Source organism: Bombus fervidus, chromosome 12, assembly GCF_041682495.2.
Source record: "Bombus fervidus isolate BK054 chromosome 12, iyBomFerv1, whole genome shotgun sequence".
Classification (NCBI taxonomy): domain Eukaryota; kingdom Metazoa; phylum Arthropoda; class Insecta; order Hymenoptera; family Apidae; genus Bombus; species Bombus fervidus.
The window spans coordinates 7,820,565-7,838,364 of record NC_091528.1 but is presented as its reverse complement, the minus strand read 5'-3'; the positions used below and the strand labels follow the sequence as shown (position 1 = coordinate 7,838,364).

The window sequence follows — 17,800 nt, the reverse complement described above, 5'->3', positions numbered from 1 at the left end:
ACGACTTATAACGAAGTATGGATCATTTCGAAAAAGGGGACATTTATGGGCCAAATTTTCTTTCAATCATTTTCGTTCCATTTTCCAGTCGCGCGTCGATTCATAAAAGGTAGCGTACTCAATATAGGTATTACACAGAGAAAAAGTCTAAAAATCATAAGACAATGAAGTCTCGGGTTAATATAGAGCTGGTTGTAAATAGGGACTAAAGATGAATTACTCGAATCCGTGAAAACAGGATCCACAAAGAAGAATCGTTCAAACGAATCAAAAATCATCCTTCTTAATGCACTTATTAATTTCCATTCAGAACAACAAAATTGCTAATCTTCATTTATGAACAGAGCCAAGTAAAGAATAATAAAATGTCAGGTTAACAGTCTCTCTCACTTTCTCTCTGCTTCTCTGTCGGTTTCTTTCTTGTCATTCATTTTTCGTCGTAATACCTACTACGTATTTATAAGTCACGTTACTTATATGTATATATATATACATATATATATATACACATATATATGTATAGTTCAATCTTACATCGATAATTCGTAATAATTTATGTACATATACACGTATATACGTAGATACACATGTTCGTCCACCGACACGTGAACATTGTCCTCCCCCGTATTTTGTTCATTCGTTTCCCCTCTTACTAACTCTTCGGCTAAGATTACCATTACGCGAATCGAGTTAAATCTTCCAGTTTGTCGAGGTCGACGACGATATACAGAAAAATCTATACCTAGACAGATTGCTATCTTTTCTTCACGAAATAAACGTTCTGGAGGGTCGATCAACTTCCCTAACGGCTCTCTAAGTGCTCACCACCGAGCAGGAAGTGTATAGTAACAGACGGAGACTGTACCTACAAGCTATTATGGAACTCGCGATTTTATTTTTCATTCTTCAGCAGCGTACTTTTTAACACATTAACTGCACAAAGGAACTAATAGTATGCGCCACGCGTCTCTATCTTGTGATTCTTTTACGGGCTTTAGGGTTGGATTGGTTGGTACGCACTGCGATCGATAAATACGACAGAAAGGATAAATGGCGGCGCTTGCTTGATCGAAACAGAGAACACCTTTAGCAAATCGATTATTGTATTGGTTTTGTTCATGTTCGTGGATTGCATCGCGGCAGTTAACGCGTTAGCTGTTCGTTCCTCGATCAAACGTTTATTTCACCGACTCTTGTGAAGATTCGATTCTTCTTCTATCTCGTTGAAGAGGTCGAAAAGAAACCTGTGCTGATTGTGGGATCTGAATTTTGGATACGGTTCAACGTGGTCACGCGTTTAACGGTCGGGTTTCTCGATTGGAACTTCCTTTCTTTTCTCTTCTCTTCTCTTTATGTTCTGTTTCTTTTTAAAATGCCCTTTCACTTGGTTTCTCAAGCCAATAGATTTCACGTTGCCCGCTTAAGATTAACTCGGAAAATTCTTATTGCGATACGGTACGGTACGGAGAAGTGTATATTTTTCTATCTCTTTTTTACATCACGCTGTGAATGCCGTTCAAGTTGCCAACTAACGCTGCACCAGCGGTTTGTGATCCGCTTGCACCGCCTGCTCCGCCGGCTACACCTCCTGGTGCAGCGGCTGGTCCGCCAGCGGCGACAACTTGGCCCGGAATCTGATTTGGTGGTGGGTAGGCAAAGGCTGGAGGCGGTGGTGTCGATTCTGGCATGAATTTCGCTGCAAAAACGGAATCGTACGAATTATTTCCGATCAATACGTTACCATCGAATAAACAGAAATTGAGAAATTAGTAGAGAGATGGAAGGACGTCATTTTTCGATCTATATATCGATTTTGTATATCTTTTTAAAGATTAGGGAAAAACGAAATTAGTAAAAAGACGAGCGCAAGTAGGAAATTTAATGTGACGAGTATTTTTTACTTTGGTCTTTCTTATTGTTAGATTAAGAGGATACGATGTAAGAAGCTTCTCGCTTCGGTTTTTAAAGTTAGGCCAAGAAGCACTTTGCTTTAGAACCTTCAACAAGGGAAATTTAATAAGATATTAGATGGCAATGATGTCTACTTATATTCGAATAATTGTATGGAAATTTAGGAGGAAGGGGGTTATGTATCTGTCTGTTTATTGGCGATTGATGAATGTAATAAATGTATGTTGAACATAAGCAAGGGTTGATTGATCTTAATTGCGATTTGTAATTTTGTAGATCGCTTGAATCACAATGATAAACGCGATTTTCTCGGAACACCAATATACATTTATAACTGAAACACATTAAATTGGTTAGATGACAATTGTTTTTGGTAAAAAGAAGTATACGAGAATAGAAAAGAAAATGAATAAGGAAAGTATATTCAGAGTTCTTACCTCCTATTGGAGTTAAATAGGTATTAGATTCTAAATGGTTCCTTTTCTCCGTGGTTAACGGTGAGATATTTTTCTAGGTTGACAACTTCAATCGATTAACGTCGACTTTTTCTGGCCACGACCGTGATCGAAATTCGGAACCTCGTATTTCTCGTTATTAGAAGAACAGTGTCTTCGAGGTGGAATTTCGTCGAACGTGAAAGCAAAGGAAAATAGAAAATGATAAAAAGGCATTCCTAACACGATCGTACCCAAAACAGAGTCGCATAGAAAGTTTCCACTTCTTTTTCTTTCCGTTTGCTCTCTACAGCTGTCTGTTTTTTTCTGACCACGCACTGTAATTTTTATTCGATACTGTACAATGTTGAAAGCAACATAATCATGATCATAATCGTCGTTAATAATTAACACGCACACGGTCAAGGTATCGCATGATGTACAGTTATGCGTTTTATATTTCTTTCATTTTTTTTTTCCTTTTTCAAACACAATCTAACCATATTTAAACGCTATGATTTCGGATTCGAATAAGAATCCTATCTGAAACTCCTTCTCCCCCAACGATCGATAATGCTTGCTATTCTGCGTTTAACAACTTCTGGTCCCCTTCTTCGCGTAGTTTCAACGAATCATTAGAATCTTGTCAGAAAGAAGGAGAAGAAACAATTGCTTCCACTGACAGAGGACAGAATTTGGAAGAAGTCCGATTTCGTAGCTGATCATTCGATCATTTCATTTTCTTTTTCTCCAAATGAATGAATTCTTTTTAGAAGTAAAACGGATATACGCGGAGGAAGGGACTCGATGGATTCTAAATGCCAAAATTGGAGTGGTTCGTTCGTTCGATGGATGAACACGGATGAACACAAAGAGTAAACGAGTGAAATGAAAAGGAAACCATCGACGACTTCCTCGAGCTGCCTGAGAAGTCATGCCGTTGAATGCGCTTCCTTTCATTGGATTCTTTCTTTCGTATACAGTGGTTGGCTGATGAGAAACTTTGAGGATATCGTTTCCTCTGTGGAACCTTGTACGAAGTGCCGACGAAGAACGATGACACATTTCAGTCAAAATCATCTCTATACACAAAAATGTTTCTCTAAAAATGTCGAAAGCTTGTAGTCCACGAGTGTAGCGGTTTCAAGTTGAAAAAGGGTATGAATTCAAACTTGTTACAAGTATTTTAAATGATTCTAGAAATGCACTTCTGTACGTTGTAAGTAGTCATACGCTAAGCACGTAAGTACGTAAGCAGTCAAATAGAAATTCTACGAATGAAGTGCATAAGTGTGCTGCGATATAATAAAAACGTCTTCAGTAACAACAGCTTTTAAACTTTTTCAACTTTCTCTGCATAGAGTAGACTTTGTAACATTGTCATAGATCATCGACGACACTCCATACCTGTATCTTTTCCGTTTTGTTTCGTTTCGTTTCTTCGAAATGGCCAATGGATTCCACGGTGGTCACATTGCACGGTTTTTATCTTGTTAAATATTATCCTGCACTATTATTATTGTTATTGTTGTTATTATCATAATTATTATTATCGTTATTATTATTATTAGTATTATTAATAGTATTTATTATTATTATTTATTATTATTATTGTTATTATTATTATTATTATTATTATTATTATTATTATTATTATTATTATTATTATTAACATGTATACATAACATTTGAAGATAATTCTTCAAGCCTTAAAACGAACCTACATAGGTGCTTCGAGCAAGTCGATGCGTCTCTCTCTTTTCTCGCTCATAGCATTATTTTATTTCATATTTTCTTGTATTTATTTCCTTTTTTATTTCTTTTCCGCCCTTTATTTTTGTTCTTTAATCTTGTCCGCCTTCTCGTTTCGTCGCACAGGTTGCTCGAAAACATTTTGTTGCCATCTTCGACGAAGGCAGGCTTCTTCTACTTATTTAATTCTCCGATTCAATGGAAAGATAATGGACGCGAAAGAAAAAGGATGCGCGTGACTCTCTTTCTTTCTCTCGATCTCCCTTTCGCTCTGTTTTTTACTCTCTCGCTCTCACGCTCACTATCTTGCATAGTTTCTCACCGTGGTATCATATATCTTTCTTTCTTCTTTTTTTTTTTTTTTTCGAGTCGTTTATTTAATTATTAGCAGTTGGTCATAATCGAACGAACATGAAGGAGAAATGATATTATTTACAATACGAGATGTACATATATGTTACAAGCAGAGCGTACGATCCACGCGTGATATGGCCGATCTTTCCACTTTTAATTGATATTCAGAAGCGTAAAAGTCCTACCGATATTCGTCATTTTCCCTTGTGCTTAATCCTAATTCATACATTTTATCATGAAACATTCTTTAAAAACGATTGAAACGATCGGGAAGGAAACGCAGCGAGATCTCGACAATGAGAAGCGTTTAGCAGTAAAGATTACATGATTGTAAGGATTGGAAGGGATGGACAAAGATCTTCGAACAACGGATGATTTCGTTCTATCGTTGTACAAGCCCGAGTCTCGAAGCAGAATCACAAAATGGTTTGGAACGATGGAAGATCCGCGTTCTCTCGATTTCTCTCCTGGATCGTACGCTCTTCCTCGTAACTCGCCAGACATATTTTATTTATAAAGTAAACGTCGATATACATTTATACACACATTTATTTATTTATATTCGGCACTTTTTTACGGAAGGAAGGGGGACACAATGAAAATTCCCTACGACACGCTGCCTTCGTCGAAAAGATCCTGCTAGTTTTTACGGACACCCTGTATCGCGATAATTCCTCATCTTCTCTCTAACTCCCTTCTTCTCTTTGTACACACTGGCCATTAATTATTCTCTCTCTTTTATTCATTTATTTAGCGCGGATTAGCTCACAAGGATGGACGAAGGAAGGCAAGAATCGATCAATTATTAGATCAGTTATTACATCCTCTTCTTCTCTATTCCGTACGATCACTGTATTTCCGTTTTGCTATCGGTCGATATAACGGTTACAATGCCTAGACGAACGATCGACGAAAGTTTCTAATTGTAAACCATTCGCTCTTTTTATCGTGCATTTCCTCTTTTCGCGGCCGGCCTTCGTCCATTTGTGAAACGTTGACAAAATGAATTTAATCGAGTCCACTGTCGTGTTCGAATCGAAAGCATCGTTTTGGATCTCGAACATGATGGCGGAATTGCAAACGGAACCGCAATCGTTATGATCTCTTCTTCTTCGATCTTCTCTTCCTCGATATAACATATCCTTTACATTTCAATTTATTCTTCGCTTCATTCTTTTTTCCTGATTTTATTTTTTGAGTTTTGCCGAACTTGGAAGATCGAAGAACCTCTATCAATAATCGATACTCTCATCGATGACCCGTTATTACCACTGTTCCTCCATTTCTTTAGGTTACTTCGATCTTATCGTACAATGCTTCCTTATTGTTGCTTTGCTATTGTTGCTGTTACTTGTTGCTCATCGATTGTGTGTATCCTTTTCCATCCTTTTTTTCTTTTATTGTAACGCAGTTTCAAGTTCGTCTCACACGTTCAAATTCCCCGCCGTTTGTTCACTCGCCTTCGTTTCGCTGTTGGTTGCTTTTGTTTTCTGTTTTTTTTGCTGTTGTTGTTGTTGCCTTAATTTTACTCACGTGTACAGTTTTGCGAGTCGCTGCCGCCGATGGCGCTCGCTGAAAAGAACAACAGGCGATTGTTTTTTTTCCTTGTCCGTTTCCAAGCGACCGCTTTGTTTTGCAACATCTTTCATCTTGCCGGACGTTTCAGTCACATCGCTTGGTTTCGTTTCGATCTTTTATTTTTTTCTTTTTTTTTTTTGGTATTCTTCGCATGCAGAATGCCAGTCTACGACCATCATGGACAAAGATAGCTTCTTTTAGATAAAGATCGGACAAAATGGAAGAAATAAATGAAACCTGAGTCACACACAAGCCAAAATAATCAACTTCATCGAGGATTAATCGATTGAATTTTGGAATATTAAACGTTACTCTGGTATATTCTATGCAAAAGTAGAGAATTTTTCAAAAATTATCAGTTGATCAGTTTGGTTTCTGAGTGGCACATTTATTCTAAAGAAAGTAGGGAGCTCTAGTGGCTATAACATGCCAGAAAAACAACTAACTCCAAGCAAACAATTAATAGCGTACTAATTAATGGCGAACTGTTTCTTTCGAAATAATACGGCGCGACGTAAGTAGGTAGAGACGCTTTTAATCGGACGATCTAATCGCGCAAAGGCGCAAGAAATCAGTAGTTATTTTCGTTCTATTGTAACATAAAATTAACACCTTTGTCCACGATGATACATACATCTAATAGCCTACTCCTTAAATGCATATTCAGACATAGAAATATAAATTTATATAATATAATATTTCATAAGCAAATCGCATGCAATTTATGATCACATTTAACATCCAGTATTGCTTGGAAATTCGTGTCTATACACTGATCGTTCGATGTAAAGACCGAACACCATTATCGCGTCTTTCTTCCTGCACGTTATTGTTGTGACTTTTATTTTGATATCGTTTGATATCGTTCCACGTTTTTTTTTTTTTCTTCGTGAAAATGTTTCTCGTTATAACGATCATTGTAATTTGCTGGAAGCTCCGATAAAAGCGTTCCATCGAACTTTTTCTCCTCGTAATGTAGCACATAATATAGTCGATAACCAGAGGAAGCCATGCATCTCTACCTTCCTCGATCGGACGAAAAACTATGTCTCTATCGAAGGTAAAACATAAAAAACGCATGCCCTATAATCGTTTACAAGCATCGAGAAACATGCAAACAGCATGAAGATCGTCCCAGAAATATTTCGTTTCGTTGAAAGAAATATTCGCATTCGAGATATTTTTACATTCATATAATTATCATATATATTGTTATGTAAATGTATATACCGGAACGGTGTTGGAGTTCGTGGAAATAAACAGGATCGATACGTGACCAAATAAATAAATAAATAAAGAAAGTATTATAGAATCTCATGCTGAATCGAATATGCAAAATGTTTGGATTTATAAGCTGCGCGCAGAAATTGATCGAATTCTTAAAATGATTCTATTTACGGTGATCTATCGAATATTATTTATTTCTATCTTGAAAAGAAAGAAAAAGGAAAGATACAGATTATGAAATTGAGAGATATTTTCACTTCTGCGCGTAGGAAGATATTCAATAAGATATTAAACTTAGAACCTGTATGCCGGAAGAAGAGAGAAATTCTTGTCTCCTTGTACGACGTGGAAGTAGAAGAAGAAGAAGAGAAATATATTGAAAAAGAGAATTGGTATCGATAAAGTGCATCAGTAAAATTTGTAGCTTACCGTACCGAAGAGAAGAGAGGGAGTGAAATAAAAGCTTTTATAGAAGTCTCTTTCGATTTTGTTGTTACTGTTGTTGTTGATGTTGTTCTTATTTGTTGTTCATAGGAGCAATATATATATATAGTACTTGTTGTTGTTGTTGTTAATTGTCAATGTTGTCATTTGTCGTTGTGGTGTTGTCCTTTCGTGTGTTTTCATTTCTCGGTGGTATTCAAGGATTATCGTTCGTTTTTATCTCCGTTCACTGCACGCGACACGCACATTATCGTTTAATTTTCGTTTTCCCTGCTCTTTTTTCCACGCGACTACATGGCTACACGAGTCTCGTCGCACTTCTGTTCGTTTACATGTGTATCTCGTTTTTTACTCGACCACCAAAAAATTGAAAATCACTGGCTGGGACTAACTTCGGAAGAAAGACAGGGGATAATGCCACCAAAATGTACAGACAGACACATAACAGTAATTACGAGGCACAGGTCTGGGTGAATGGTTGCGTAGCTTTCAAAACATTTTTCTGCTCGCGTTTCAAGCTGATTGTCTTGCTGTGGAACGCCTTGAAAAAATTCAAAAAATCACCGCGCTCCTCTTCGAAAATACGCCTTGACCCCGTTAACAACACCTTTTAAGTTTTTACTCTCTCTTAACTTCTTTTTTTTTCTTTTTTTTTTTTTTTTTCAATAACACGAGGCCCTGTAGCGACAGAGTCATAGAAACGAAACCGCGGAGGCTTTGATCTAGTGGCAACGTATACCATGGAGTTTAAATGCATCGATAAAAGACAAGTACTTACAACATGTTACTTAACTTTCCAGATACTTTGGAAGTTTCTTTGTTTGACCAAAAACTTTAACATCGATTATTCTCGTCACTTAAATTCTATCTCAAAGCCTCCAACGTTCGTGTTCGTGGCATCGCTGCTCTGGATCGTGTTGCATTGGAGGAGACACATCAGGATTGGTTGACGATTAGAGATTCTCGTCGAGAATTCATGAAACACTGTTCCTCGGTTTCCTTCTCGTTTCTGATGGTAGCGAACGTGCGTGATCTGTGATTCTTAATTGGAGCAGAGCACAGCAAAATCAGTGGTTCATGAATATACAACGAGCCTCGAAGGACGGTGGCGGTTCTTAGGGGAAATACAGATAGTGACAGATACACCAGCAAGTACCTATTACAGGCAGACAATATGTATATAACACCGATGATTAAGCGTCAATTTCATAAGCATCTCTCGCCATGTCTTTTGTTGGATCGCTTAACGACGTCGTTAACGTGATTTTTTTAGCATTTATGGTTTATGAAATTTAATGATGGAGAAATAAATAGAACGCGCATAATGTCATACGGTTGAAGAAGCTAAAACAATCATATGCAAAAATATATAAAATATCCAAAGTACTTGTTATAATATATAATAGGTAAAATTTATATTTTTAATTGCTTTCATAAAATTATAGATTAATGCACAAATACAGGCAGTTTAGTGATTTTACTCAGAGTGAAAATTTTGCTATTGAAACGATAATATCAGCACATATCGTATCGCTGTAATTTCCGCCGTTAAGATTCCAGCAAGGAAGATTCTTATGAAATTGCGAACATTCGCAGGAGAACATATGTACGCATGTTGAAAATTGAAGAAACTTAAGGACACGGGATATGGCTTTTGGGTGAGATAGAACAACGAGGACGGACATATACATATCCGTATACAGGTATTTCGTACACACGTCCTACGTGAACAGATAAGGATAAAAATAGGAAAAAATAGAGACAGATAAACAGAGAAAGAGAGATAGAGAGACAGAGAGAGAGACAGAGATATAACAATAATACGCAATGTCGCAGTTTTGTTGCTGTCTACCTTCAGACCCACTCACACACAAATCTTTTCCACCAACCAGCGCGTCTACATGAAGTTCGCTAGATGAAAAAGAAAAACACATAGAATTCACACGTTAGATTAGTAGCATATTAGCGCGTGATCCTTCTCGATCTTCTACGAACAGTTTCCTTCCGCGAATTCGAGGGATCATCCTCTCGAAAGAGAGGAATAAAATCATTTCAATAATGGCGATCACGTCGAACGAGACTGTTCGATCAATCGCGAGGACTAATTGATATATCGTTTAAATAGGAGTCTATTTGGTTTTTTTCTTAATACCGTCATAATAATTTTCTTCGGTCTTTTTCAATTTACCAGAAAAAATGATCGATAAGTTACGATATAAGCGAAGCACGGTGACACTTCTGTCGACAAGATTTTATCAGCTCGAGGAATTCCTAAGGGATGCTTGAAGGAATTCCCCGATCAACCGTGCAAGTTTATTGGTGACACTTCAGTCAAAGGATATCATCGTCCCTTTGCGTCGTGCACAATATGATCTCGGTGACGGAGACCTTTTTTCAACACGAAAATGTAGACGCAAAGACGTTAGCCAGAAACGACCGATTCGGTTCTTCTTTCGATTATTATTAAATTCTTAAATTTAGTGAGATTTGTATCGTTTATGACATCAGGGAAATTCTGCCACTGTAGTAATATAGTATAATACGATAATATACTAGCGATATTCTGATATTCTGATATTAAAGGTATTAATAATATTCTAGATGATCGAGTATCATTTTTAATTAACGCCGACCCGGTCGTTTTAAATCTTGGCGAGATACATCGATCGTATGGCACAGAACATTTAGACAGTTACAATGGCAGTGTCATTAGCTTTAATAAGTGCATCTATGAATCTAATTACTTACCAACTATGATGGCCAATATGATTAGTGCGATGACACCCATGATGATCATCATCTACAAGCAGGAAAGCAGGACAGGAGTAAAGAATTGAATTCAACGAATATTTCGATAAGATCATTAGATAGAAGGATCTATTACCTTCAAATTTTGTAGCCAAAACTTCCTCTTCAGTTTTCCTGCTTGTTGTTCAAATTGTGACGCTCCTTGCTGAAGCGCGTCTAAAAAAGGACACATTTTTTTTAGAACAGAATTACACGTTTCATGAACTTTCAAGAAGTTTTGGCTATTTCTGGGACATTCAATTTTAAGAGTCCGTAAAATCTTGTAAACGGCGTTGGGACGAAGTTGTTCGGGCTTGAAATACTACGACGTGAAACTTTTATTAATTATTATTAAAAATGACTAAAATGAGGCAGGTCGCGCCGTTGTCGGAAATATGCTTTCATCTTACGATACTTTGTTCCAACGTCTCATGTGATTACTCTGCCTGCCTTTTCAATGAGTCCTCAATCGGCTTCTAAATCAGTTGGAAAAATTGTTCGATACGTTATGCAAAATATGGTAACGAGCGTATAATTTACTTGTGAATTCAATTAACTGTATTATAAAAAGTTCCATTCTTATCTTTTTCTATAACAGGATTTAAAAATACGTTTTCTTAATATAAAATACTTTAAAGTGTAGAGTTTAAAAATATGAAATCTTCCATTACACTAAATATTTTCCTTAAGAGAATTAAGAAAATATTTAAAACGTCCAACGAATTTCTAAGTAATGCTTCGATTTCCTAACATGTTCGAATTGTTCGAAAAGTTAGATACACGAGACCGGTGAAAAATCCGGATAACGATCAAACCGAATGCAGGGAGAAAGATCGAGGATGGTCAGTCCCGTAACGTGCCATCGATTCCAGAGCGTCACAGTAATCGATATCAGCGTGCAGAGAGACGCGCAGGGTCGAACTACTTTAATGCCGTGCGAGAATGAATGGAGAGAATATCCTTGGAGCAAACGTAGCGAACAACTCGTCCTTCGGCTTAATCCGTCGCTTTGTGCGCTCGTAATCGCGCTGTGTGTATTTCCATTTCCCCCCATTTAAGCATTATGGCATTCTTCCTGTAAAAACTTTCGTTGGATATCACAACGATGCACGTACAAAACACCAGACACAGAGAACGTCACGTGTCTTTCGTTTAGTTACTGTCCCTCGTTTTTCTCTTTTATGACTCGTCAGCACTCGATATTTAAACTTTTAAATTTCATACGAACACATAGTTGCTGTTTGTTTTTTAAAGCGGAATTCCATTTATGTCAACCTATCAGGGGATAAATACTTTATGTAATAAGACTCAATGATTCTCTATAATTAAACTTCGGATTTTTATATATTTATTAATTTGTAGATAGAAGAATGCATAGAACGCGTGTAATAGACACAAAGTAAGGCGCCTCTTACTATGTTCAGTAGGTAAAATGATTCTTTATTTAAATCTTATTTCTTTAATTGTATTCATAGAAATAAATTTGTACATAATTTTGTAATTTGTCTGTAACTTTTTGTTACGTAATAAGAATAGTTTTTCAAAGAATTAGATTCAATCAAGCATTAGCTTGAGATTTCCTTTCAGTACATGGAATTCCATTGCACTCCTTATTATTATGTTGGTATTATTAAGAAATAAGTTCGAAGCATTTCAGGAAGTTTGTCAGGAAATATCTTACAAATATAAAGCAGAAATAAAGGAAAGATAAAGTTCAGATCTTACCTGCTCGATCATCGAGCTCAGACAGCTTTTGATCACGTTCCAACACTTTTTCAACATTCGTTTTCATGATATCAACGACCTCGTCTACCTGCGCCTGCGTCGCCTGCAGTCGTTTCTGCGAGGCGATCTGCTGAGGCGTCCTGGGACCTCCGACGATTCCATCAGAACCTGCACCTGCACCCGCAGCAGCATCAGGTGCTAGACCGCCTTCGGTGGCCCTGCAATCAACGCCAATGTTCCTCGTTTATTATGTTTCTCTGACTAGCCACATAATTTTCATCGTTCTTACTATCTATCCGATCTAAGATATCTATAAATTTCCCTCGTTTAACGTTTCATCATCTGCTATCTATTCGATCTAAAATATCTATAAATTTTCTCCATTTATCATTTTTCTTTCGCTATCCAGGTAGTTTTCATCACTTGCTATTCGATTTAAAGTAGCCATATAAATTTTCCACATCTCCTACTTTTCTCACTATCCAAGTAACGTTTGTACGTTTATTATCTATTCGCGGCCCAAAGTATCTATTAAATTTTATATATTCGACTCAAAAATTTCCTACTAGCTTCCCCTGATCGAATTCCTTCGATGAAGGTATCGAGGAAAAAATATTTCAAATATTCTCGATGAATGGAAATTTCAAAGTCTCATTATCGTTGGTGGGTTAAACCTCCGGGGGAGGAAATTGAATGGCAGATAGAGGAAGTAATGCACGCGTTGGAAGATTAAGGGCAAGTAGAAATCTTAAAGTGTCTAGACTGTTCTTTGCGAGATAAGCGCTCGTCAAAAGAGGATCCAGTCTTAAAAACAACTAATCTGATACTTCTTTTATATTCTTCGTTTGCCTTCTTTGCCACGGCTTGTTATTAAATTTGCATCATTGTTCCAAGAAGAATCAGATGGTGACCTACTCGTGCATTGAATTTCTCGTGAAAACATCGTCGACGAGAAGGCTTTGTAATAAAATATTCTTTCACGTTAACATAATGATCTGTCTATTCTTCGTTTGGTTCGGTCGGCTCGAAATTCATCGATCAATATCAAATTTATATCGTCACTTACGTACATTTCGTTTCTTTTAAATCTGGCTATGGATACGTTGTATCAATTAAAACGTGTTGCATTCGCGGGTCAAAGGTCTTCAAGGTTCGACCAATTAAGGAATACAACGTTTATAGTGTTTCTCAGAATCTGTTCGTAGATATTACGACTCGATTCTCTATATTATGGTAGATACTGCGATATTCTCATCGAACCGAGGGCGGTGGCAAATACGAAAGGCCAAAGTTCGTGACACATTCGTGAAAGCTGCACGTTCGTCGACGTATAGGTGCGTATTGTCTGCTTATGATATCATCTCGTTTCGTTATCATCGCTTTCTAAGAACGCGATACAGTATGTTAAATATTCTTCAAAGAAAGGAATGACTCGAGACATGTAGACGCAAATACGAGAATTCCCCTTCGAATTCTAAGCGAATTCTACACTTAACTCTATAAAAGATCTCATTGCGTTTCTCTCATTATGCAAGATAACAAATTTGATTTAACACGATTCACGTATTTTACTTTCATTCTATTAAAAATGCAAGGATAATGACCTGGTGAAAAGGAAAAGCTAATACGAACTCTTATGATATTTGTATTAACTTGACCAAACGTATCTCGTAAGGATCGATCTTTCAGACAGGGTAAGACCATTTCAAATACAACGAGGATGTTTAATTATCATGACAGGTTCGCGTTGGCGTTTCGTCGGCTTTATGCTTCAACATCGTGGAAAAATTTCACAGCGTTTCGTTGAATTACTGTCCACATTTCGATTTCAATTATAACGATTTATTCCTACATTCATGATTTGTTTCTGAACGTACATACATCCTATTTACATTTTGTTCTATATTAGCTTGACTAATTAAGGAGTCTCCTACGCAAATAGCTTCCTCTTTCAATATACGATATCCGATACACACGCATAAAAACGATACTACTTCTAAAGCAATATCTTTCATAATTGGAAATTTCATTCATTTCTTCATTTCTGATTTTTATCAATCGGAGAAATTCCGATAAAGATATTTCGCAATTGAAAATTTTATTCATTCTCGTTATCAGTGAGTTTTGCCAACTAACGAAACGAAACTTTCAATGGCGATACGTATAACCATTTCGTGTACGAACTACGTGTGTTCCGATTTGAAGCGCGTGCTCGAGATGGTGAATCAGGGTTTCCGGACATGTCGAGTACCGATGGCAGATTAAAAAGCGGTCGAAGAGGTTGCGAATTTTATTTTTGGTAGCCTATCGAACGACCGAGTAGCAACGGCCGATCGATTCACCGATTCAGTCGAGTATCACTCTAGGAATAGATAAATGTAATTCAGAATAGACTCGATATTAATCTACGTCCACACAAGTCATGAATAAATCTTGAATCGTGTTCGTTGGCAGCAATGAACGCTGATTTTGCGGGCAGTAAACTGATTCTTACGTGTTTGTTATGTATTTATAATTTGAAATTGCAAAAATATATAAAAAGATTTAGAATAAAGTACTCGTTGTAATATTTGGTAGGTAAAACAAATTTCTATTTTAGTTGCGTTTATAAAAATATGAAATTGCACGGACATTCACAGTCTACTCATTAGTGAACAACAAACGTTCACTCAGGAAGCGGTACATCAAAGGATCAGTTTGTGTTCGCGAGCTGTAGTCTGAATACGATGTTTATTCACAATCATTAAAGCAACTCGCGATCTAATTAACGCGGATGCGACATAAGAGAAACAAAAGCATTAACGAGGTCCCATAATGAAGAATGCGAATTATTTCCCATGAAAAATTTTTACGTCGAAATAGAGAAGCTTTTTTGTTACGGGATAGAAAAGGGAAGCGTTCACCTGGTTTAAAGCCTTTATGCGTTCAAGCGGCTTATATAATCGGATTAATATATCGATCGAGGCAGGTACGTCGGTTATCGTCATTATTGAATTATCTTCGAGTCGGCTGCGAAATAGTTATCGTGATTATTATTTTAATCGCCCGATGCACGTTCTCTTCATGAATCACGAAATACTTTATCCGGTCCTCTTCAAAATCAACGTTTGACAAACTTCCGAGCAGTAACCTGTACAAAAGCTGCGTGAAAAGAAACTTTCATCGTTGTTCGAAAGCTTCCCGGTTTTATTTTTTTTTTTTTTTTAATATTCACATCGATATCCTAATTTTAGAATTATCGAAGAACAAGTGACGTCAACGAAATATAACTGAATACCCCGTACGCGATATATTATGACGTGTGTTATCTTTTTTGGAAAAGCAGAGATTACGCAAAAGGATAGCTTATTTTTCTGCAACTCTGCGTACAATTTACATGTTAAACATTTATTCTTCGAAGCTTCACTTAAAAGTTCGTAAGAAACCAAACTTGTAACTACGTGTAAGTATCATTCTGCGTAGACCTCGTTAATATTAATTAGAAACACTCGAGTGTACTATACTTTGAGATAAAGTTTTAAGATAAAACGCTTAAGATTAAACAGCTTAATGTTAACGAGTGCATGAAGAAAGCAAAAAAGAGCAACAGAAAAGTATTTCAATGAAGTGAATGGAAATATTTTCTATAAATAAAATGGTAGTCAGTTTCTTAACGAAATACAGATAAAAATGAGCTATGATTATTATTCTGGTCAATTTTATATGTGTTCCGTTTATGTGTAAGTTCGTATTTTGTGTAAAGTCTGCGACTGAAAGTAACCGCGAAGCCTAAAGGTGAGCGGAAATAAAGAATATATTATGCATGTAGAAATAGAGATGATAAGGTTAATTTATTATCTGTTGTTCAGTTGACACGTTTCATCTAAACCTGTTGTTCCAGACATATTCTACATCTCGTCTGACTTTGTCTGAGACAATCTACTTTCATTCAGACACCTGATACGCGCCGGAAAACGGGCGTTTCTGTTTCATCAAAGTCGTAGAACATTGCTGCAAATGTGCTCGCCATTGATTATCTAAATATAGAAACTACGAATAGAGCGTACAGTCCGTTGTGTTTCACGATTGATTGCCACCAGTACGTTTGTGTCTAATTAAATTTCGCGATTTTGCCAGTCGAAACATATGTGGTATCGATCGATGACAGGAAACGGTTTACAAAGTATCATGGTGCTACGAAATTATCATGAGGAAGAATATCAAAAAGCTAACAATAACAACTTAAATTTCATACGATTATTTAGAAATAATTTCCAAAGTGGAAATTGACAGAAAAATGTAACTAAATCGCAAATCGTGAAAAATATGATGGAAGATAAGGATGATGGCAGTAAAGTCATAAGCTGTTTCTGTCCCTCTTTCAAGCTTATAGACTTCGATCGTAAAGACGAGAGGCACGAGATCAAGTTCCAGAATTCAATGACCGCAATTCCACTATTCAAAAGAAATCGCCCCTATGGTCCGCTTTAAGCTTTGCTGCACTTTATTGGAAATTCTGGTGTGTGCTGCGAACAGGCCGTGCAGGGGAATCGATTGACGACACTGGTCTAGGAAATTGCGTCTTAAAATCTGTCTTATAACAATCGAATTTCACACAATGACAATTTCTACTTTATAAAAAAACATTTGCCCAGGTTTAACTTTACGTAGACAAAATTTAATTTTGACACTCGTATATAAAAAACGACTATCATTTCCAACTAATTGAACATTCCAATTTTCCATAAATGTCTCTTGTAAGAAAATAAATAAATTTTCGTACAACAGCCGAGTAATGGAAATGAGTTTATCTTGAAAACAGGGAGGGAATTTATCAATAAAAATTCACTCGTTTATCTACATCGCCGATAAATTCGTGGATTTTTCAACGTGTCCATTCTTGCCTTTTATCAACGTGAAAACCGACGAAGATCGTAAAGAACCAAGAGATTTACATTTCTATACAGCAGAGTCTATCGATTCTATCGCGTGGGATTTATTCGGCAGGTCCCGATGGCAATTTGTCGTGATTAGAAATTACACGTCCCCGTCTGTGAAAGCGTTATAGATTCGCGGGGCGCTTCGATATAGACCCGTTCGCAGGGAATCACCAGTGCACACGGGTTTCTTGTTGGCTTTGCTCGAACGCCAATACACTTTTTGACGAGCACACGATCGGTCAAATTTCCTGGAAATCGTGAAGATTTCTACTCACATGTTGTTCGTCAATCGCTGTTGGTTTCCCGAACTAGAGCTATCCGCTGACTTGCCAACCCCGTCAGATGACCGCGTACTTTTCACGAGCGACTGTCACCCACTACACGGCCACGGTATTGATAAAATTTCCTGCGGCACCGCCGCGCCGTCGCTCCACCGTTATCTCGACTACCCTCGAACAGTTCGAATCGTCCCCTCCATATTTCCAATTTTAACCTTCTCGTAAATTTCTTTCCTATCCGCTAATCATCGAATCGATAAAAAATTTCGTCTAATTAGACGATATACGAGATACATTGGCTGGAACGTTGATATAAAGGAAATTTTCCTGTTGGTGATTAGAAGACGAGAATCGATGTATCGAATAAGGAAGTTCGAGTCATGGCTTGGAA

The 17,800-nt window shown here is 37.0% G+C and overlaps 1 protein-coding gene across 2 annotated transcripts; it reads right to left on the bottom strand.

The window, feature by feature from the left end:
* Positions 1-1,332: 1,332 nt before the first annotated feature.
* Positions 1,333-17,678, bottom strand: Nsyb (neuronal Synaptobrevin). Of its 2 annotated transcripts, XM_072013845.1 has the most exons (6): positions 17,407-17,678; positions 12,213-12,430; positions 10,585-10,664; positions 10,449-10,500; positions 9,553-9,611; positions 2,469-6,023 (listed from the first exon to the last, which is right to left on the bottom strand). In XM_072013845.1, coding segments are annotated over exons 1-5 (366 nt in total). In that variant the 5' UTR covers positions 17,409-17,678; the 3' UTR covers positions 2,469-6,023; positions 9,553-9,597. The 2 variants fall into 2 exon arrangements, with proteins under 2 accessions (XP_071869945.1, XP_071869946.1); XM_072013844.1 differs by lacking the exons at positions 2,469-6,023; positions 9,553-9,611 and adding an exon at positions 1,333-1,696.
* Between the last annotated feature and the right edge of the window lie 122 nt (positions 17,679-17,800).

What these genes read in the sequence shown, in the direction of transcription:
- Nsyb (XM_072013844.1), bottom strand. An exon ending in TGAGCTCGATGATCGAGCAG is followed by an intron (nt 10,665 to 12,212) that starts GTAAGATCTGAA and finishes GTCCTTTTTTAG; the next exon opens with ACGCGCTTCAGCAAGGAGCG. An exon ending in CATATTGGCCATCATAGTTG is followed by an intron (nt 1,697 to 10,448) that starts GTAAGTAATTAG and finishes CCGTTTTTGCAG; the next exon opens with CGAAATTCATGCCAGAATCG.